Source organism: Phyllobates terribilis, unplaced genomic scaffold (assembly GCF_046119375.1).
Source record: "Phyllobates terribilis strain yellow unplaced genomic scaffold, ASM4611937v1 Scaffold_5__5_contigs__length_657084704, whole genome shotgun sequence".
Lineage (NCBI taxonomy): Eukaryota > Metazoa > Chordata > Amphibia > Anura > Dendrobatidae > Phyllobates > Phyllobates terribilis.
The window spans coordinates 556,018,927-556,043,260 of record NW_027362765.1 but is presented as its reverse complement, the minus strand read 5'-3'; the positions used below and the strand labels follow the sequence as shown (position 1 = coordinate 556,043,260).

General features: G+C 42.7%; 1 protein-coding gene across 3 annotated transcripts in view; it reads right to left on the bottom strand.

Annotated features, from left to right (window-relative positions):
- The window catches only part of CCSER2 (coiled-coil serine rich protein 2), a 198,143-nt gene that overhangs the window by 59,098 nt on the left and 114,711 nt on the right, over positions 1-24,334 (bottom strand). For all 3 annotated transcript variants that reach the window (XM_073685860.1, XM_073685861.1, XM_073685859.1), the window contains exons 6-7: positions 22,784-22,988; positions 6,870-6,956 (exon numbers count right to left, since the gene is read on the bottom strand). In XM_073685860.1, the coding sequence (XP_073541961.1) occupies positions 6,870-6,956; positions 22,784-22,988 (292 nt within the window). The remainder of the gene's footprint in view (positions 1-6,869; positions 6,957-22,783; positions 22,989-24,334) is intronic.

The window sequence follows — 24,334 nt, the reverse complement described above, 5'->3', positions numbered from 1 at the left end:
ACAGACTGTAACCCTGTAAGTTAACTGCCCAGTCATAGCTTTCATCTAACCATGCAGCTGGTTTTCTGAAGCAGCTTTGCGAGCAGGTTTGCCATCGTTCTTGCAGCAGCTCCACTTGACAGCGATTTTCACTCTACACAGTGAAGACTAGAAAGAGGGCGGCTTCTGAGCGGATGCCTGTAGCAGTTATGATGCGACATGAGTCAAAATATGGGCAGGGCAAAGTTGTTTTGATGCTACTGTGTTCATATTACGGGGAGCTTTTGTGATGCTTTTTCAGTCAGATTCCAGGCAGAAACTGCTTAAAAAAGACGTCATGGCCTTAAATAGGTCCTAACCAATCTGAATATATTCCACTAACCCTGTCAAGTTTGCTCTACAGCTACGTGTACAAGGCGTCTTTGTCAGGTGGATCCACCTGGTATCTGCCTGAAAAAGTGCCCCACAAAATGCACATAATGCTCAGCAATGTGAAAACACCATAGCTGTACATATGTTCCAGGTTTTAATAACTTCAGGCTATAAAATAAAAGACGCTGGAGGCCCAGCGCCTGGAGGCTGCAGCACTTTTAGTGGCAAGGATGGCACTGCAGATGGAACGGAGACTTACACAGTCATGATTGTAATTCCTGGACAAGCTGCCAGTACCAAGCATGGCTACTTAGCTGCTCTTTGTATTAAAAGAACTGCCAGAGAAAAGGAACATGAAGGCGATTAGAAATCGGATCATAAGTAGGAGGTCATCAATTTCAACATTCACTTAGCGGTAACTTCTAGCAGCGAATCCAGCTAAATGCCGGGGTCAGAAGAGACTTCTGCAGAATAAAAGCAGCCACATTACAACAGAGTTTTTTGTCTTAATCGGTTTGTTAGAGCCTTGTAAGTTTTGGTGGCATTTCTTGTCAAGTACTATGGTGTAATTTCGAGGCTTTCCGCTTTGAAGCCAATAGTTTAGTTGCTTCAATCAATATGGCTTTTTACAATTACAGACTCGGGGCACTGATATCTGTTATATACTGAGTTTACTATGCTGTTTCCCTTGAAACAGACGTATTCCTTCATAGTAAAAGACCAGTCTAATCATACAGTAAATATAGCGGCTCAACCTTTCTCCAGGCATCCATGTGCCACAATCACCCCATGCCCGTCATGTCTTTAATGAAATACATCCACAGTGCATTACAGGGTGTAATATGGTTCTATCCCCAGTGCTATAGGTTACAGACATACTAAAAAAGAGGCAAAATCCAATTAATCTTGAAAGACACCTTTATCGGGTTAGTTGGCTTCTATATTAGATCAACAACCTGCTGACCCCAAGCCCTTACATAATGAATAGGACAGACATCGCATTCTGTAGAGAAAACCAATCTGTGGGAAGAATTATTTGGTCTCCAATATACAATTATTTTTATATACAGCTTAAGGTTCATCGTTAAAGGGGTTAACTGGCCTCAGACTGACTGCAGACTTTGAGCCTATGTGACTGCAGACTTGTGAATCCTCACAGTGAGTGCACTGCACACTGTGAGGATTCTCTGGTACCGCCACGCGGGAGCGTGACCGCAAGTATGTGATGTGCATACATGCAGTCACATGCCGACTAGATGTGCTCAATGCAAGTGTACTGAGTGAGCATGGACACGTCTAGTCGGAATGTGGCCGGAACTATGCAAATAACATACTTGTGTCACATGACCGCTTGCTCCTGGCGCCTTTGGATCCTCACAGCATGCAGTGCACGCACTGTGAGGATTCACAAGTCTGCAGACTCACAGAATGACTGCAGACTTGTATCCCAAAGCCTGATAACCCCTTTAGAACAGCTCTGACGTAACACAATTAAAATGTTAACCACTACTCTAAACCACTGGTGGTCTAGAATACTGAAGAGTGCTAGTTTCCCGATTGTTTAAAATAATAAAGTTGTTAAAGCAATAGTTCATTATTCATTAATATAGGAGGACAGGCAGGTAATGCTTTATATGGAATTTATCACCAGATTTTTGCTAGCCAATTTGAGAGCTGGATAATGTAGAGGCAGAGACCCTGATTTCAGTAATTTATCACTTACTGAGCTTCTAACTGCAGTTTTGATAAAATCACTGGTTTCTCTGCTGCAGATCTAGCAGTTCTCTGAATGCTGAGCTCTGTATAACCCCGCCCACACCACTGAGTATCCGCTTTCTGTGTACACTGTGTATAGGTAGAAAGCTGCTAATCAGTGGTGGGGGTGGGATCATACAAAGCTCATGAATATGAAGTACTACATGGCAGTAAGTTTACCAGTCTTCCTCTAGTGATATGTAAACTACAGCAAGCAACCCAGTAAGTGACAAATTGCTGAAATCGGGATCTCTGTTTCAGATTATGTGGCAAAAACCTGGTGACAGATTCCCTTAAATATAACAAAATAAACATTACTACTCGATGAAACTCCAACAGCTCCTGGGTCACCTTCCCATCGGTATTTGTGTACAGGACTGACTTGAATTTACTACTGAGGTCTGTGATTGGTGGTAACAGACAAGTGCAATAGACAAGAAGCCACTGCTGCAGACAATTAACCTTTTCAAGACTTTTTGTGAATTTTCCACATTTTTTGCACTTTCATTTTTTCAACCACTTTCAAGATCCATAACTTAATGGATTTTGTTTTCTGTACTGAAATATGGGAAAATAATGAGAAAAAAAAGGGTAGTGAAAAAAAAATGCACTTCTGCTAGGTTTTTTTTGTTTTGTTTTGCTCTTTTGACATTCATTGTACTGTAAAAATGACCTGGCGAGAGGATTCTCCAGGTCTGTACAACAAGAAAAGTGAAGAAAGGGTTACTGTCCATTTCCTTATGATCTAGGATAATGTACAGTGCTGCTTACCATTATTGGCACCCCTTCATTTTTTCCATAGACTGCACAATATATTCAGAAATAAATGGAAATGTACCAAAGTTATATCCTCAGGACTTTTTACTTAGTTATCCAAAGTAATACAAGAATAAAACATTGTTTTTCAACTTCCATGTTGCAATTTCAAAAAAGAAACAGAATAAACCGCATCTGCAGCAATAAAGGCACCCCTAATTAATACTTGGTTGCACACCCTTTGGAATTGCTAACAGCCTCCTAGCGTTTCTTGTAGCCATCTATAAGATTCTTGCACTTCTCAGCTAGAATTTTCTCCCACTCTTCCTTTGCAGTTTGTTCAAGCTCTTGAATGCTTTCAGGGTTCTTTTTCCCAATGGCAGATTTCAGCTCGCCCCAAACATTTTCAATGGGATTGAGGTCAGGACTCATTGCTGGCCATTTTTAAACAGTCCATTTTTCTTTTTCAACCATTCCGGTGTACTTTTGGATGTGTGCTTTGGGTCGTTGTCTTGCTGGAGGACCCATGATCTTCAACTCAAACCAAGTTTTCTTACACTGGGTAGGACATTGCACTCTAAAATCTCTTGATAATTCCCCGATTTCATGATTCCTGTGATAAGTTCAAGGCCTCCAGTACCAGACGAAAAAAAGCATCCCCACAGCATTATGGATACTCCACAATGCTTAACTGTTGGTAGGGTGTTCTTTTCCTTATAAGTGCAGCATCCAGAGCAGAGCCCAGTGCAGCATCCAGAGCAGAGCCCAGTGCAGCATCCAGAGCAGAGCCCAGTGCAGCATCCATGAGCAGAACCCAGTGCAGCGTGCAGAGCAGAGTCCAGATCAGCGTCCAGAGCAGAGCCCAGCACAGCGTCCAGAGCAGAGCCCAGCGCAGCGTCCAGAGCAGAGCCCAGCGCAGCGTCCAGAGCAGAGCCCAGCGCAGCGTCCAGAGCAGAGCCCAGCGCAGCGTCCAGAGCAGAGCCGCGTCCTGAGCAGAGCCCAGGGCAGCGTCCTAAGCAGAGCCCAGCGCAGCGTCCTGAGCAGAGCCCAGCGCAGCGTCCTGAGCAGAGCCCAGCGCAGCGTCCTGAGCAGAGCCCAGCGCAGCGTCCTGAGCAGAGCCCAGCGCAGTGTCCTGACACTCATAAGTGGCTAGCATTAGATAATGAATATTGAGGACAAGAGTGCCCATAATGGAAAAGACTTCAGCACTGTGTTCCTGCTATCGCAGGGCAATTTTATAAAACCTGCATCAAGACTTGCAGTTAATGACCCAGTGATATAATAAGGGTCTCTGCAATCAGATCAAGCAGCATGAACTTGATGGCATATATTATTTAATACCAGATAATAAATGGTTATGTCATTTTTCCAGGCTCTAGCAATGTGTTCTGCCACCCTAGAAACATTTTGCTCTTTAGCTCCGGCTCCATCTTTGCAGGGGATTTTACAGATTAGAGCTAAGCAGAACTGTGTTTAACCCCTTCTCAATGTGAGTGTTTGCCGCCATTACAATGAAAACACTTATATTCACCTCCCGTGCCGCGCCATGCCAGTAGTGTCGGCACTCGTTCTCCTACGGCTCACGTGAGGTTGGTACTTCACGCAAGACCTGTATCCAATCAGCGCTGGCTTCATTGTTCCCACCTTTGGATGTATCGAACGTCAACATGAAGTGAGGGTTGCGCTTACTCTCTGACTTCCTGTTGATGTTTGATACATCCAAAGGTGGAGACAGTGAAGCTGGCGCTGATTGGGTACAGGTCTCGAGGGAAGTACCAACCTCACACGAGCCCCGGAAAAGAGTGCCGACACTGCTGGAATGTTGCCAGCACAGGGGTGAGTATAAGTGTTTTTATTTTAACGGGTGCAAACACTCAGATTGAGAAGGGGATGTTCAAGTACTGGACAACGTCTTTACGGACGCAGCCAATTTTCGTATTTGCATTTTCCACTTTTTCCAACTTCACAATTTGTTTCTTTTTCCACTGACAGACATTTAAGGACTTCTTTTTTATGGGACGAGCTGTAGTTTTGAAAGACCTCACGCATTTTATCATATACTTTACATGAGATTTTGAAAAGAAAAATCTAAGTGTGGTGAAATGGTAAAAATGAAGCACTTTTGCCATTATTTTTTGGGATCCATTTTCAAGCATTAATTGTAAAATAAAAATCACCTGGCAACACGATTTTTCAGGTCAGTACAATTATGCCAATTTCAGACATGTATATTTCTTCTTTTTTTTAATATTTTAGTGGCTTAACAATCCGAACTTTGAAATGAAAAAAAATAATAAAATTCTCTCGACACTTTCTGAAAACTTTTTTGATTTTTCTCTCAATGAGAGGTGTGAAGGCTTGTTTTCTTGCGCAGTCAGTGATTCACAGCTGTATCTAAGGAGTTAACAGCAGAAATCGGCACTAGCACCAATCACTGCTGTTAGTGGCAGCTGCCAACCTCTACACCATGACCAATACCAAAGAGCTGTTTAAGGAAACCAGAGACAAAATTGTAGACCTGCAAAAGGCCGTGATGGGCTACAGGACAATAGGCAACTAGCTTCGTGAGAAGGCAACAACTGTTGGCACAATTATTAAAAAATTAAAGAAACACAAGATAACGGTCAATCTTCCTCGCAAGTTCTCGCCTTGTAGGGTAAGGAGGATTCTGAGACAGGTCAGGAATCAGCCCAGAACTACACGGGAGGACCTGCTCAATGACCTGAAGAGAGCTGGGACCAGTCTCAAAAATTACCCTTAGTAACACCCTACGCAGTCATGCATTAAAATCCTGCAGGGCATGCAAGGTTCTCCTGCTCACACCTGCACATGTCCAGGCCGGTTTGAAGTTCGCCAATGACCATCTTGATGATCCAGGGGAGGCATGGGAGAAGTCATGTAGTCAGATGAGACCAAAATAGAACCTTTTGGTATCAAATGCACTCATACAACCCCAAGAACACCGTCCCAACCGTGAAGCATGGTGGGGAAAACATCATTCTTGCTTTTTGGGTGCTTTTCTGCAAAGGGGACAGGATGACTGAACTGTATTGAAGGGAGGATGGATGGGGTCATATATCGCAAGATGTTGGCTAACAACCTCCTCTCAGTAAGACCACTGAAGATGGGTCGTGGCTGGGTCTTCCAGCATGACAATGACCCGAAACACACAGCCAGGGCAACTAAGTAGTGGCTCTGTAAGAAGAATTACAAGGTCCTGGAGTAGAATAGCCAGTCTCCAGACCTGAACCCAATAGAAAATCTTTGTAGAGAGCTGAAACTCAATGTTGCCCAGCAACAGACCCGAAACCTGAAAGATCTGGAGAAGATCTGTGTGGAGGACTGGGCCAAAAACCCTGGTGCAGTGTGTGCAAACTTGGTCAAGAACTACAAGAATTGTCTGACCTCTGTAATTGCAAACAAAGGTTTCTGTAACAAATATTAAGTTCTGCTTTTCTATTGTATCAAATACTTATTTCATGCAATAAAATGCAAATGTATTATGTAAAAACCATACAATGTGATTTTCTGTTTTTTTCTTTTTAGATTCTGTCTCTCACAGTTGAAGTGTACCTACAATGAAAATTACAGACCTCTCAATTCTTTGCAGGTGGGAAAACTAACAAAATTGGCAGTGTATCAAATACTTATTTTCCCCAATAATATAGTCTATCTATCTATCTATCTACCTATCTATCTACCTATGACACAGACACACACACACATATATATATATCCGTCATACAGTGATAAAGATTTAATCTGCCACATAGCTGTCTCTATGATTAGACAGAGTTCATAGGTTCAGGAAGAATTCTATGCATTTCACATTTTAAAATGGTTTTATGGGGATCACAATAGCATAGAATATCCGTTGGATCAACATCGGATCAGGATTAGTAGGGTCTATGCTGGATATTGGAGCATTATCCCACTTACACATTTAACCATCCGGTGGTTCCCCCTAATGGATGTATGCAAGTACTATAAAGCGTCAGAACATTCACCTTTAAAACAGTGTCAGTGTCTTGTAGTTCTGGAGTAGTGGGATAAGACTGCTGTACTTCTTGCATCGGTGATTCGGGGTCATCCTCCTATGGAAGAACAAACACATTTAGTTGTCTGGCAACGCAGTGAATTTATACAAGTATTCACGTACTCGGCAATTTTTTCGGAGTCTTGCACATTAAATCTACTACCAATACCTCAAATGCATTATTACAATGAACACAGAAATTCACATGTCGTCCATTTGCATAGTGAGATTTTGACCTTTCTTGTAGAGATCCGGGTTGGCTTTTAGCCACTTAAAAGCATTCCTCCGCAGAACAAGATTTCTGAAGGATGGGCGATGACATTGATTGTTTACTGATCTTTCACCTGAGCATTGCACAACCATACAATAATGTGCTGGAATAGAAGCCGCTGATAAATAGCCAAATGTTACATTTAAAAGGGTTCACGACGTTACAGCGAATTCTACAGAAATATAAATCACCGGTAAGTAAATATGGTTTGTGTCAAGATTCTGCAGCAATGGTGGCGATCAGCCTCATCATGCTTTATGACGGGTATATGTAGAAATCAGAGCATTTACTTTACAACTATCAGAGAAAAAGACACAATATATTCCTATTATCAAGGAGAAAAGTAATTATACTATGGAAAATCTCCACTTGTGTACGTATCTCAGGCAGCATTCACATTTGTTCCCTAACTAATCTCTAACGCAGCACAAACAATTTTTCTCTGCCATCCAGGGAGATTAGCTACAGTGCCATGTGTTGTAAACGTCTTGATTACGTTGCGCACCGTGGACAAAGGAACATCAAGATCTCTGGAGATGGACTTGTAACCTTGAGATTGTTGATATTGTTCAACAATTTTGGTTATCAAGTCCGCAGACAGTTCTGTTCTCCTCTTTCTGGCTCCATGCTTAGTGTGGAACACACAATGCAAATATTGAGTCAACTTCTCCCCTTTTTATCTGGTTTCAGGTGCGACTTTCATATTGCCCATATCTGTTACTTGCCACAGGTGAGTTTGGACAAGCATCACATGCGTGAATCGAAGTTGTTTACCTACAATTTTGGAAAGGTGCCATCAATTTTGTCCGGTCCATTTTTGGGGTTTTGCGTGGTATGTCTAATTTGCCTTTTTTTCTCTGTTTGTGTTGTTCCAATACACACAAAGGATATAAACATGTGTATAACAAAACAATTTCAAGGGTGCCAACACTTTCGGCCATGACAGTACATTAGATTAACTACAACACTGCTGTGCTTTATTGAGGTGCCAACGAAGCCTGATGCCTCCATGCCAATGGGTCAGTACTACCATGTGCCACCAATAAGTTTTAATGCCCCCTGAAGAAGGGAGTTCGAAACGCGCGTCGGGGCACTTCACTTCACGTGTGCGCTCTCCCAATGGGTCCCTCGGTCTCAGGCTTCCTGGATAGAACTCCGTGATTAGGTTTAATCCCTGGTATGTATTGGCAACTATTATTCATTATAGGGATTGTACATTGAAGGGAGTTGATGAGTAATTCCCTCCTGTTTACTCTTTATGTATTATAGAGGTGATTTGCTTGATCACCATATATATATATATATATTTACTGATTTTGATTGTTAACCACTGTTGCTATGACAACAACAGTTTGGTGCTCTCTAAGCCTGAGTAATATGATTGTATAAATTAAAATATGTGGGGTCCGTTGAGGCAGTGACAGTGCTTTGTGAGAGGCTTTTTAATGCTACCACTGTTCTCAGGTTCACTTCTCCCCTATTTTTGTGCCTTCTTTTTAATAATAAACTTTATATGAATTTCTAAAGAAAACCTTTGGTAGTCCCTCTTTCGTTGTATGCTTTTGTTTTCTAACACCAATAAGTTTGTAGTGTTGATGGTAGATATGGGGGACACGTATCAGTTATGTAATAGATACATGTGTGGAATGTCTGTTACAAATTCTACATAATCACAGGGAATTGAAACTTTGGTGCAACTTTTCAGGTCATGGTCAACACGTTTCTTTATGTAGCCTCAAGCACGGTGTACTTTTAAACTTATAAACCGCCCACCTTCCCGAAATAGTATTTTACAAGCAGGACTGTGGAGTCGGAGTCGGAGCCCATTTTGGTGGAGTCGGTATAAAATGGACCAACTCCTAAAATATATAATAAATTGGATACAGTAGTTCAATGCAGTTTGTGGGGAATATTTTTTCATAAGAATTTGGGAAAGTTATGAAATGTCCTATAAATGTCTGTCCTATTCCTGATCTAAGGGTCTAGACTTTTAGCTGAGATGAATCTGTGCTCCAGTAAATTTATCACTTAAACATGAGCCATGTATGAGGGAGTCGGAGTCATGGAGTCGGAGGCATGGAAATTGAGGAGTCGGAGGTTGGGCTTACTGACTCCACAGCCCTGTTTACAAGACTGTAGTGATAGGTCAAAAAAGTGTCTATAACGCACTATATTAAATATAATTGTACAAGCGTCCCTCTGTCTGAAGCCTCTATAGACTGCGCAAGAGCGACGCGCCTGCGCAGTCTGGACCACACAGAGGAACGCAACCACATCCTAAACGAGGAGATTAGGATGAGGATTGTGGTCCCGGAGATCGCGGTATGCATAAGCACTGAACGCATATAGCGATCTCCGGCCCCCTAACAACTCACCTATCCGGGAGACCGCGCTGTGTCTTCAGGCCGGTAGCCGGGAGATGAATGCGCCGTAGCATAGCGCTATCCGGCGCCATTTTACTGAAGACACATTTGCAGTGTGTCTTCAGCAAAATGGCGCCAGACAGCGTGCGTACTGCGGCGCCGCACTCCTCCCCCGGCCTTAGGCAGAATGGGACACAGCGCTGTAGCACAGGGAAGAAAGGTGAGTATAAGTGTTTATTTTTTTGCATGTGTGCAGCGTGATGGGGATGAGCGGTGCCATACAAACCAGGATTGGGGGGGTGAGGGGACCATGCATACCAGGATGAGGGATGGGGTACCATGCAAACCAGAAATGGGTGGTGAGGGGTGCCATGCATACCAGGATTGGGGGGGGTGAGGGGTGCCATGCATACCAGGATTGGGGGGGTTAGGGGCGCCATGCATACCAGGATTGGGGGGTGAGGGGGCCATGCATACCAGGATTGGGAAGTGAGGGGACAATACATACCAGGATTGGGGGAAGGGGGGGGTGAGGAGACCATGCATACCAGGATTGGGGGGTGAGGGGACCATACATACCAGGATTGAGGAATGAGGGGGTACCATTCATACCAGGATTGGGGGGTGAGGGGACCATGCATACCAGGATAGGGGGTTGAGGGGACCATGCATACCAGGACTGGGGGTTGAGGGGTGCCATACATACCAGGATTGGGGGTTGAGGGGTGCCATGAATACCAGGATTTGGGGTTGAGGGGTGCCATGCATACCAGGATTGGGGGTGAGGGGTGCCTTGCATACCAGGATAGGGATGAGGGGTGCCATGCATACCAGGATAGGATGGGGGCAGCACATAACAGGATGGGGGAGCAAAAATACCAGGATGGGGGCAGCACAAATACCAGGATGGGGGCAGCACAAATACCAGGATGGGGGCAGAATATAGCAGGAGGGGGGCAGCACATACCAGCATGGGAGACCATATACCATTAAAAATGCTCGCCACCCGGGCGTAGAACGGGTTCAATAGCTAGTATAATATACTCAGGCCTGAAACTGCGGTTTGACACTATCATGCTCCTAGTGGAATTCATACACCGCGTGCAGAATTATTAGGCAAATGAGTATTTTGATCACATGATACTTTTTATACATGTTGTCCTACTCCAAGCTGCATAGGCTTGAGAGCCAACTACCAATTAAGTAAATCTGGTGATGTGCATCTCTGTAATGAGGAGGGGTGTTGACTAATGACATCAACACCCTATATAAGGTGTGCTTAATTATTAGGCAACTTCCTTTCCTTTGGCAAAATGGGTCAGAAGAGAGATTTGACGGGCTCTGAAAAGTCCAAAATTGTGAGATGTCTTGCAGAGGGATGCAGCAGTCTTGAAATTTCCAAACTTTTGAAGCCTGATCACCGAACAATCAAGCGTTTCATGGCAAATAGCCAACAGGGTCGCAAGAAGCGTGTTGGCCAAAAAAGGCGCAAAATTACTGCGCATGAATTGAGGAAAATCAAGCGTGAAGCTGCCAAGATGCCATTCGCCACCAGTTTTGCCATATTTCAGAGCTGCAATGTTACTGGAGTATCAAAAAGCACAAGGTGTGCGATACTCAGGGTCATGGCCAAGGTAAGGAGGGCTGAAAAGCGACCACCTTTGAACAAGAAACATAAGATAAAACGTCAAGAATGGGCCAAGAAATATCTTAAGACTGATTTTTCAAAGGTTTTATGGACTGATGAAATGAGAGTGACTCTTGATGGGTCAGATGGATGGGCTAGAGGCTGGATCAGTAAAGGGCAGAGAGCTCCACTCCGACTCAGACGCCAGCAAGGTGGAGGTGGGGTACTGGTATGGGCTGGTATCTTCAAAGATGAACTTGTGGGACCTTTTCGGGTTGAGGATGGAGTGAAGCTCAACTCCCAGACCTACTGACAGTTTCTGGAAGACAACTTCTTCAAGCAGTGGTACAGGAAGAAGTCGGTATCGTTCAAGAAAAACATGCTTTTCATGCAGGACAATGCTCCGTCACATGCATCCAACTACTCCACAGCGTGGCTGGCCAGTAAAGGTCTAAAAGAAGAAAAAATAATGACATGGCCCCCTTGTTCACCTGATCTGAACCCCATAGAGAACCTGTGGTCCATCATAAAATGGAGAGATCTACAGGGAGGGAAAACAGTACACCTCTCGGAACAGTGTCTGGGAGGCTGTGGTGACTGCTGCACGCAAAGTTGATCGAAAACAGATTAAGCAACTGACAGAATCTATGGATGGAAGGCTGTTGAGTGTCATCATAAAGAAAGGTGGCTATATTCATCACTAATTTTTTTGGTTTTTGTTTTTGCATGTCAGAAATGTTTATTTCTAAATTTTGTGCACTGATATTGGTTTACCTGGTGAAAATAAACAATTGAGATGGGATTATATTTGGTTTTTATTAAGTTGCCTAATAATTCTGCACAGTAATAGTTACTTGCACAAACAGATATCCTCCTAAGATAGCCAAATCTAAAAAAAAAACCACTCCAACTTCCAAAAATATTAAGCTTGGATATTTAGGAGTCTTTTGGGTTGATGGAGAACATAGTTGTTGATCAATAATAAAAATAATCCTCTAAAATACAACTTGCCTAATAATTCTGCACACAGTGTAGTCACACAGGTGCCATCAAACTTACTCAATTCCTACTGCAAATTAGGTTTATTTGCAATATTTACAAACTTTCTTTTGTTTGCAATAATCCAACCAACAAGAACCAATTTAAAAGCTCAGCACAACTAATATAGTAAGTGATGTCTCCAAATTCATCACAAAATGATACTTTTACTGACTGCTGTAGAATTATTCTACCCCTTCATGGGAAGTGGCTGTTATGACCAGCTGTAAATATGAAGCTTAGCCAGACATCAGCTTCTGGCAGTGTTCACATATAGTAAAGACACCGAGTGTCCCTAGAGATATAGTTAGAGCAGAGTTCGCAAGTTCACAGCTATATGAACATTGGCTACATTACCTGTACATGGCAGAAAAATAAAAGCGATCACCATCTGCCACCAGATTCCTGTGGAGGGAGATCGTCAAAAACCATCGTGTGACTGCAAAAGATCTGCGGCAGGATTTGGCAGCAGCAGGCACTGAGGATTCAGTTTGCACAGTAAGGCGCATGCTACACCCTTTACTGACCCAAAAGCACAAGAACTGTTCGCTCCAATATGCTCCAAACCACATAAATAAGTCAAAGATGTTTGTAGACTCTGTTCTGTGAAGCAACCAAACAAAATTGAAACTTTTCCGACTATGGATAGCAGCATGCCTGTTGAAAGAAGAATGGAGCAAAAGTTGGGTAAAAAAACAAAACACCCTGCAGGTGAAGCATGGTGGTGGCTTGGTGACGCACTGGGGAGGGTTTTATTCCTCTGGCATGGGTCCGTCACACCTAAAAGTGTGTGGAGGGCAAGATGGATTCAATCAAGTATCTGGAAAGCCTAATAAGAAACATCAGGATTTCTGCAAGGAAGCTGAAGCTCAGGTGTCATTTTACCTTTCAACAGGACGATGATCACAAGCATACCTCAAAGTACACCAAAACGTGGTTTCAGAAGACGTCCTGGAAGATTCTGGACTGGCTATCACAGTTGCCTGACTTGAACACCATATAAAATCTTGGGAGAGGCTTTGAAGAAGGAGGTTGCAGCAAGAAACACAAAAATATTAGGATATAGGATGTCATTAGCAATGAGGAATGGGCTAAGATTTCTTAGTATTAATGCCAAAAGCAGGTGTGTGGCTATGCATTACATTTGCAGCAGGTCATAACAGCCAAAGGATGCTGCACTAAGTGCTAAAGACTGTGCTGAGGCTCCTTAAAGATGTTACTGCAGCCTATATAAATGGAGCAGGAGGACACAGCTGGTGAGGTCAGTGTCCTCTATATTCTTATGTTCAGAGCTAGAAGAGGAGCAAAGAAATTGTTATATTTCTGCTGATACACTTTAGCACTACATTTCATAACCAAGAGCAAAAAGCATGGTACAATTATAGAGGTTTTAATTCAACCCAACACTGTGATCAGATCATGAGTTTTATTAAAGCAAGGTTTGAAGGCTTCTGCTGCCCACACAAAGCCAGTAAATACAACTGCAATCAAAAGCCCGATTGTTTGTCTCCTAGGCAGCCACACTGGTTGCATCATCAGGGAATAACTTAAAGAAGCCGGGCTTATTAGCCTCCTGCAATTCTTTTCATGTCAACAGAGACAAGCAAATTGCAAAGTGCTAGACAGTATGTCCGCTGGCCATAGTTCTCCTCTCATGGGGGAGCTATGTCACCGAAGCAATGAAGCAGCAAAAGATTTAATAAAAGAGGACACGTGGCACTTTCTAAAAGTATGAAGGGCAGATAGAAATTCACAATTTCATTATCAGGACAAAAGAATTTGGGTTTTAAAATGTCGTTCATTCATGTTACTTGCTCATAAAGCAGTGCCGTTGCATTTAGTGAGAGCATACATTGCCATTATAACACCACTGCAGTAGTCACAGAAAACATTCTGCTGCCTCACGGTTGCCTTACGGTAATACACGGATCATGCACAAGGTCACATTATGGCTCAACTGAGTCCCCGAACTGCCAGAAGTGTATAGAGCCCATAAACCTCAGATTTCGTGTAATTAAACTTTAAATATAACAAAGACATTTTGCCATGGTCCATCAGAAGCCAAAATGCACAACTATTTACCCCTAAAAGCACTGTGGCAGGGAGAGAGTATATGCGGGGTTCCACAAGGATCAGTCCTAGGTCCCCTCCTCCTCTCCTTGTACACTGCCCTATTGGACAAACCTTAAGCAGATTTGGTTCCCAGTATAATCTCTATGCCGATGACACCCAACTATACACCTCTTCACCTGACATTACCTCCACTCTAATACAAAATACCAGTGATTGTCTGTCCGCTGTCTCTAACATCATGTCCTCCCTCTATCTGAAACTGAATCTATCCAAAACTTAGCTCCTTATTTTTCCTCCCTCTACTAAACGACCTATACCTGACTTTTCAATTACCTTGGATGGTGCCACCATAACTTCCAAGCAGCAAGCTCGCAGTTTTGGAGTCATATTTGACACACTTTCATTTATTCCCAATACTCAATCACTCACTCGCTCATGTCACCTGCACCTTAAAAACATCTCCAGAATCCGACCTTTTCTCACCTTTGATACTGAAAAAACTCTTACTGTTACTCTTATTCATTCTCGTCTGGACTACTGCAACTCTCTTCTAATCGGTCTCCCTCTAAACAAACTCTCTCCTCTCCAATCCATTCTGAATGCAGCAGCCAGGGTTGTATTTCTATCAGGCCGCTTCGACGACGCCTCTACCCTGTGCCAGTCATTACACTGGTTACCCACTCACCACAGAATACAATACAAACTCATCTCTCTCACCCACAAAGCTCTCCACAGTTCTGCACTGCCCTATATCTCATCTCTCATTTCTGTCTATCACCCCTCCAGTGCCCACCGTTCTGCAACAGATCTAAAACTGACATCCTCCTTAATCCAAACCTCAAACCTCCGTCTCCAAGACTTCTCTCGTGCCGCAACAGTTTTATCGAATGCACTGCCCAAAACGATCTGACTGATATCTAGCCCCATGTCTTCAAACGTGCTTTAAAAACACATCTGTTTAGACAAGCCTATCAGCTCAACTCACCAACCTAACTCTTCCCTGTTCCCTCCTATTATTATTATTAATTTATATAGCGCCATTGATTCCATGGTGCTGTACATAAGAAGGTGTTACATACCAAATACAGACATCACTTACAGTAGATGAACTAACAATGATAGACTGGTACGGAAGGGAAGAGGACCCTGCCCTTGCAGGCTTACATTCTACAGGAATGGGGAAGGAGACAGTAGGTTGAGGGGTTGCAGTAGCTACGGTGTTGTTGAGGTGGCAGCAAGGTCATGGCAGGCTATAAGCTTGCTTGAAGAGATGGGTTTTCAGGTTTCGTCTGAAGGATCCAAGTGTGGCGGATAATCGGACGTGTTGGGGCACAGAATTCCAGAGGATGGGGGATATTCTGGAGAAATCTTGGACGCAATTGCGTGAGGAACGAACAAGTGTGGAGGAGAGAAGGAGGTCTTGGGAGGACCGGAGGTTACGTGAGGGAATATATCGGGAGATTAGTCCAGAGATGTACAGAGGAGAGAGGTTATGGATAGCTTTGTTAATCTTAACCCTGCTTATTCATCTGTCTCCACATCCTCCATGCACCAAATATCACAGGGTAACTGCCCTTAGATAGACAGATACTGGCTGATGACCATGTTCTACTACTGTGTCCCCCCTTTTCCATATAGATTGTAAGCTTGCGAGCAGGGCCCTTACTCCTCATGTAACTGTTGAAATGTGTTACATTGTATTGTTTTTATTGCCTGTACATATCCCTACTTAATTGTAAAGTGCTGCGGAATATGTTGGCGCTATATAAATAAAAATTATTATTATTATCTGTGGCAGGGAGAGAGTATCTGCGGCAGAGGGAGAGAGCATCTGCAGCAGAGGGAGAGAGAACTTGCGGCAGAGGGAAAGAGAACTTGCGGCAGAGGGAAAGAGAACCTGCGTCAGGGAGAGAGAACCTGCGTCAGGGAGAGAGAACCTGCGTCAGGGAGAGAGAACCTGCGTCAGGGAGAGAGAACCTGCGTCAGGGAGAGAGAACCTGCGTCAGGGAGAAGGAACCTGCGTCAGGGAGAAGGAACCTGCGTCAGGGAGAAGGAACCTGCGTCAGGGAGAAGGAACCTGCGTCAGGGAGAAGGAACCTGCGTCAGGGAGAAGGAACCTGCGTCAGGGAGAAGGAACCTGCGTCAGGGAGAAGGAACCTGCGTCAGGGAGAAGGAACCTGCGTCAGGGAGAAGGAACCTGCGTCAGGTAGAAGGAACCTGCGTCAGGTAGAAGGAACCTGCGTCAGGTAGAAGGAACCTGCGTCAGGTAGAAGGAACCTGCGTCAGGGAGAAGGAACCTGCGTCAGGGAGAAGGAACCTGCGTCAGGGAGAAGGAACCTGCGTCAGGGAGAGAGCCAAATAGAGCACCATACAATGGCCCATGAGTTAAGTACTATTGAGTTACAGTGGAATTCTTGTACTCCCTTTTTCATTTTTTTTACACTGTGCCCAAATGATGACTGTCACTATAGGACTATACAGCAGTACACATCAGAGGTATATGGCAGGGGATCACTACTAATGTATACTGCATCATTATTGTGATGTGAATAGAGTCTAATTTGTTGTCCCCACTAGCTGTCACTACAAGGATGCAGCCAATTTTACACTTCAGGGCTGAGCCCATTTTCCACATCTGACATGTGTCCCCTCTATATGGACCTCATTTACTCTGACTAGTGATTCTGAGATTGTAGAGTATTCAACATTATAAATTATTTAAAAAATACTGACTACTTTCTTGGACAAACTCCTAAAGTAATATCTAGGTTTAGAAAGTAAAGTACTTGCCACCACTCTAAATCCAATTCTTTTGTTGAGATTCTTCGTTATATTAACCCAAGCCCCTTCCACCACCAATGTCTTGTTGCTTTCATCACAGTACCTGAAGCTATTGCATTGTGTTTTTTTCTTTGTGGCTGATAAATGACAGACATCTTAACTTGAAAAGTTATGAGGTCAAACTTGCCTGAAAGGAACCAACTTCTTTAGCTCCCTGGAGGGAATATAATATCTCTTGCATCCAAAATGCATGCTAAAACTCAAAAGGTAGGGCTACAAAGAGCATATGAATCAATCTTTTAGAAAAATGCCTTGCATTCTGTAAGAATATCAGGAGAAATACAAAAAAAGAAACAATTGTTTCCCTTATTCTTTTATGATAATATAGATCAACCCTACCATCTGATGTCAAAGTCATCTTCACATTCCCAACTAATTTTTTGGTATTATCTCAATGTATGAAAGTTAAAAATATAATAGTATATCTACAAATGGTAAACAATCCCAGTTTTCGGTTTACAACAGGTATGCAGACCTGTCTATTTTTATGGTACCAGACAAAACACAAATGTTGAGCAGTCTGATTCTGTAGTGATAGTCTCAGTTTTCTATTTTTTGCCTACATACCAAATATATATTGGTAAAACATAGGGAACCCATGTAGAAAAGTGTAAGGCAGTGTTCACTTGTTGCACTCACAGTGATCCAAGCGGGTTCCACTAATAGTGGCAAAGCACATGGACACTATAGGTCCTGGGAGTTGGGGGGAGCCTGGTCCTGAGCAGCATCGCCTTGCCACCCCCACCACCCAGCATCTCATATCCATCGATATCTGTATTTTCAGGATGCTGGTACAGATGACTAAAATGGTGAAACAGGGAGCCGTCAGCTCGTTGCTCTACCATTCAACTTGTAAGTCCTAGGGCTCATGCAGACGTCTGTGTATGTTGGTCCCAACACGGACTGGCCATGACTCTCCCGACCCAAAAGTGACAGCATCATAGAAATGCAGTATATGAAGCTGTCACGCTCGGGTCGGGAGAACCACGGCCAGTTGTTTGTGCATTGCGGTCCAAGATCTGTGTGGAGCATCATACAGTGAGATGGACTGTGAAGCATCATAATTTGTACGGAAAGGGGAGCTGCATGGGCATGAAACTGTGTGAGGAGCTATGGAGTCCTTCATACTCTGTGAGGGCATCATACTGAGGTAGGGTGCTATGGGGATATCATACTGTTTGAGGCCATCAGTGTGTCGGTTGTAAAAAATCTTCATACTGTGTAGGGGGGAAACTGTGACAGACCATAAAACTGTGTATGGAGCATATTACTAAGTGGGAGACTTGGGTGCTTCATACTATGTGTGGAGCATAATACTAAGTGGGAGACTTGGGTGCATCATACTGTGTGTGGAGTATAATACTAAGTGGGAGACTTGGGTGCATCATACTGTGTGTGGAGTATAATACTAAGTGGGAGACTTGGGTGCATCATACTGTGTGTGGAGCATATTACTAAGTGGGAGACTTGGGTGCATCATACTGTGTGTGGAGCATATTACTAAGTGGGAGACTTGGGTGCATCATACTGTGTGTGGAGTATAATACTAAGTGGGAGACTTGGGTGCATCATACTGTGTGTGGAGTATAATACTAAGTGGGAGACTTGGGTGCTTCATACTGTGTGTGGAGCATATTACTAAGTGGGAGACTTGGGTGCATCATACTGTGTGTGGAGTATAATACTAAGTGGGAGACTTGGGTGCATTATACTGTGTAAGGAGCAGTATACTGTATGGAAGGGCTGATTGGGGTCACCCCACCTTATCGTGGCAGCTGTGGGGTATCAGTGTGAGGCGAGTGTGCATCATACGCTATGGAATGACAGTGGTGGCCTGAATGTGGGTAAGCTCCAGTAAAAGCATACTGTATGGGGGTCACTGTAGGGTCATCATACTGTGTTGGGGCACTGTGGCAGCACCATACTGTGTTGGGGCACTGTGGGATCATATTACTGTATGTGTATAGGGTACTATGGGTCATATTATGTAAGGAAATTCACTGTGTGTGGAAGAGGAGGGGGCACGTTTGGGAGCATGATACTCCATGGGGTCATGAAAAAGGTATCAGATGAGGGCATCAAAAAGGTCACAATTACTGTCTTCAAAGGATGGGGGGCATGCATCTGGGCTTGTGCTTATATACCATGCACTCATCCTACTCAGTTTAATTAACTTCTATTTTATTTTGTGGGGGTGGGGAGGGTTAAACTAGAACTTTTGCTATGGGGACTATGATTTCTATGTACTCCACTGATGTGAGCACGGGCTAATTGCAGGTTAGGACTATACAGAGATTGCTCATTTCCTGTTACCATGGAAACACATGCCTGTACAGGAGCTGTGAACAAAATGATTTTTGCTTCAGAAACAGTCATAAAATAAACTGGCACTGGCAGTGACGGTGTCCCCGTATCTAATAACCATAAGACTAAAACAAGAGTATTTCAGCTGTAGTAGATGCACATGTTCAAAAAATTGAGCGTTCAAATTTTGGTAGAGCTGGTCCTTACTCTGTAATTTACAGCTACATATTTTACCAACCAAAATTCAATGCAAGTTTGTGAGAAAAGTGGGTTGTAATTGGGTTTTCTCATATAGTATGAATATAACATAAATGTGTGACTAGTCCCACTAACTTCCCAGAATGGGGTCCACAGATGAACTGGCTGGAGAGTTGGTAGCAGGCGGAGGTGTGAGAAATCTCAGGAATGAGACGGCCCCCACTAGGTTTGACCACTTTTTTATATATTGGTAACGTTAGACAATCTGACAATCACTGACAAACATCAGCACAATGTCGGCACAATTACCTGGACCCCGTGTACGGTTACAATTACAGAGAATAACTTTGTAGACAGCTGGAAGATTCAAGGCCTTTTGGCTGTATTCTGTGTCACTGTATATAGCAAATTACTAACGGCTTTTACCCTAAAAAATCCATCTTGATCTTTGCATCCTGAATGTATTCTGTAAATTGCTTCCTGTGGAGCGCCTAGCTTTCCCTGTAAGGCTGCCCTTTACCCTCTCACTATTTAGTGTTCCTTTTTCAATGGTGGTTTAATGGATAACTTCAATTCTACATTAGAGGGACAAAGCCTTCTTACATTGGAGACATTCGAGAGCGTCTCTCTACCTCCCTAGGGTCACTCTGTCCTAGGCAAACACAATATTGGGATTAAAGCTATGCATGAAAGGGGAAAAAAGGGAATTTAAAAGGGTCTGCAAATACAATAGCTTCATTTTCTTATCTGTGGCAAAGCCAAGAAATTAGGACGTAAGGAAACTACTATTCTCTCGCTTGTCCTAACCCATTTTCTAGAGAGCTTAAAAAGGAAAGGCAATGAGCTGTCACTGTATGTGTCTCACATAGGATTCTTCTCATCTCTATACACATAAGAATAGCTAGAAATGTAACCTCAGCGCCATTAATTGCTTGATAAGTTATTATATTATGATATATACAACTTAGGGCATTTTCTCCATGGCACATACTTCCTTGTAAAGTATAATATTCTGATACTCTCTTATGGGGCTGTCAATGCTGCTTGTGTCTCTGTGATTGTGGTGTGAATTGCACCTATGAAGGGTTTTGCTACCATGTCGCAAATTGAGTCTTTGCCCAAATCCAAGAAATTTGTTACATTTTTGCGTTCATTTAAATTTTCCTGATATATTTTGCCAGGTTTTTTGAAAATACCACCATCTTATTATAAATTATCAGAGTCAAAATTTTCGTTCAGCAACATAATATGTCTATTGGCCATCTTCTCTAGAAAACCATCACCCAGTAGTTTCAATGCAATTTTAGGTGGTTACCCACTTTGTAGTGCACTTTGCATTCCAATAACTGCATTTTTCTTTGCTCTCTGTGCATTTAGAAAAGACAGGCATTTGTTTGGGCACAAAGTAAGGAAAACGGGCTAGATCCAGCTGCATGGATCATATTAAAATCCAAAGAAACATCCAATTGTTTCCATAAAAAAAACAGACAACGCGTTTCTGATGCATGTAGAACCATTGCTCGTGGTGTGTACTGAAATACTTCTCTACCCGTAGCTCCACCAGCGGGATAATGAGACCTATTAATTAAAGATACCTGCTGAAAATAGCAGTGGGTGTGGTGGAACTGATAAAAAGTTATCCTTAATTAATTAGTCTCATTATCCCGCTGGTGGACCTGCCTGATAGAAAACTATTTCTATCTCACCATGAGTAAGGGTGCTACATGCACCAGAAGCACGTTTGTGTATGGAAACTTGGATGTTTCTTTGGATTTTAAGAAAACTTAATTTTATTGGTCTCCTATCTCTGACAATGGAGTTGGATCCAGCTCTGGAGGATGGAGGACTATTGTGAGGAGCTGGCTGCCTCCCTTGTCTATCTGTTTTTGCACACCTAAGCTATGGTCCAACCTCAGCCCTGATGGCCTTAGTGATTACAATGTGGCTGGAGAGCAGGAGGTATTGGAATGGTCATCCTCTAGTAAAATACAAGTTTTAACCCCTTCGTGAATAACTCTGGAACGCTTCATCATAGCTCATTGATTTTGAGACTGTTTTTTGTGACACGTGATACTTTATAATACTGGTAAATTTAGGTTGATTTGTTTTGCGTTTATTTATAAAAATATCAGAAATTTGACAAAAATGATTTAAAAATTGCAATTTTCAAACTTTGAATGACTGTCCATTTAATCCCAATAGTCACATCACACAAAAACATTAATAAATAACACTTTCTTCATATCTGCTTTACATCAGCACCATTTGTAAAGTGTTGTTTTATTTTTTTAGCATTTTAGAAGGTTTAAAAATGTAGCAGTAATTTTTCATTTTTTCAATGAAATTTGCAAAACTTACTTTATAGGGACCTGTTCAGTTTTTAAGTGACTTTGGGGGGTCCTAGATGTTGGAAATCACACAAAAGTCATAACACTTTAAAAACTGCACCCCTCAACGTATTTAAAATTGCTTTCAGGTAGTTCATTAACCCTTCTGGTTCATTTCAGGAAGTAATGGAAAGTGGCATGGCAAGAATGAAAAAGTTTATTTTTACCACCTAAGTTTTGATAACTTCTGTACAGGTGGCTATAGCCGGCAGACTCTAAGACCGTTATTTGGCCGTTACCTGCAATGGCAAACATTAGGACCACAGGATCAAGATCTCAGGGTGCCGATGAGGTTAAAGAGGAAGCGCCCCCACACTCTGTTAACTATTTAGATTCTGGAGTCACTATTGACAGCAGGATCTAAGGGGTTAAACGTCCATGGTGGGTGCCAACACTGATCGTGGCTGATGAAGCAAGAATAATGTACAGCTGACAGCTACAGGATCGTCACCTGTCGGGGGGAACGCTAGTCTCTTATATCGCAGGTCAGTATAAAGACGCCTATTGGTCACTAAGGGGTTAAGGCCAAGTTCAAACGTTCAGTATTCTACATCAAAAATCAGGAGTAGAACAATTACAGGAAAAGTACAATAGAAACACGTGCACCACCTTTGCAGTTTCCACCCACTCCTGGTTTTGGCTTACAAATACTGGTTTAAATACGGAACGTGTGAACGTGTCCTAAGTACGCACTTCTTGCTTTGTAATTACAACATTTTAGGGTTTTTTTTTGGTACTGTATGTATCTAAACGCATTGCACATAACGTTACAGAACAACTCACCTGCTGCAGCAGACGTTTCAGCTTCAGAAGCTGTGTCTTCACTGTGGTGCAGTCTTGGACCATATGGCACAGAGTCATTTCATCAAGGATCACAGTATTGTCTCGAAAACCCATCATCTGTGTAGACCGTAGGGACTGTGAGAAAAAGTTGGGACTCCCATAGCTTTCTCTATGGTCAGTGGGTGACTCTAGGTAGGAGGAACCCCTGAAATACAACAGTATCAAAAATATTATCTTCTCATTATGTATTATCTTAATATCTGGTCTTAAAAGCAGGGCTGTGGAGTAAGCCAAACCTCCGACTCAGACTCCAACTCCAACTCAGACTCCCTCATACATGGCTCATGTTTAAGTGATAAATTTACTGTAGCACAGATTAATCTCCGCTAAAAGTCTAGACCCTTAGATCAGGAATAGGACAGACATTTATAGGACATTTCATAACTTTCCCAAATTATTATGAAAAAATATTCCCCACAAACTGCATTGAACTACTGTACCCAATTTATTATATATTTTAGGAGTTGGAGTCGGTCCATTTTATACCGACTCCACCAAAATGGACACCGACTCTGACTCCACGACTCTGACTCCACAGCCCTGCTTAAAATCACACATTAAATACCGAATCCAATGCACCTAAAGATCTGCAAAAGCATTAGATGTAAGTTGTCTGAGCTCGCAGATCTTGGCATGATTTGTGGACCTTCTAACATGTATGGGGTCTTCCCAACTCTCCCCAACAGATGTCGTCAGGGGAGAGAATTTCAATACCCAATCCATTAATTTTTAGACAAGAAAAGCAGCTGCCAACAAGTTTCTGGCAGCGCTTTCTCCTCTCTCCATGGAAAATATGAAAAAAAAATTCCCCAGCCCTACCTATTTATAAGGTGTTCAAGCTTTACACTACTGTATATAGTTAGGAGTAAAACATGCAGGCAAAATAGTGAAATAGCAAAGAGGATTTCAGCCGTTTCCTATTAGTAGGATTTTACTTTCAAGGTTATCTGCTTGATATATCGTCATACACTGTATTTCTCAAAAGGGCAAATGTGTAGACGATCCAAAAGTAAAGTAGCAATAAGCTCATGGCATAAATTGGACCAGACCCACAATTATTATTAGAGAAGGATATAATAACATGTTGGTTTAGGGTCACACGCTTGATCTTGGTCGTAGATGGCAACAAGAACAAACAGTGAAGTGAAACATTTCCTCCATAGTCAGTAGGAGAAAAGCAGTTGGTTATGTAGGTGACCGGCGCTGATCAATGGCTGCTTTTGTAGCATGAATCATCCAGGCACCAAGGATTTTCATTTTGTCTACATGAAAAATTGATGAATATTTCCACTCATCTTCAAGGTTAACTTTTCAGATCGGAATCAATATAAAAAAAAATTCACATATAAGAAAAATATAGCTAAAGGTTAATAGAGAGGAAAAATAAAATTGCACTGTATAACAATGAGGCGTAATAAATCACAAGTAACGTGTGACAGTGGGCTCTGGAATAGAAGGACTAGAAAGTAGATCTGGACGTTCATCTGAGCA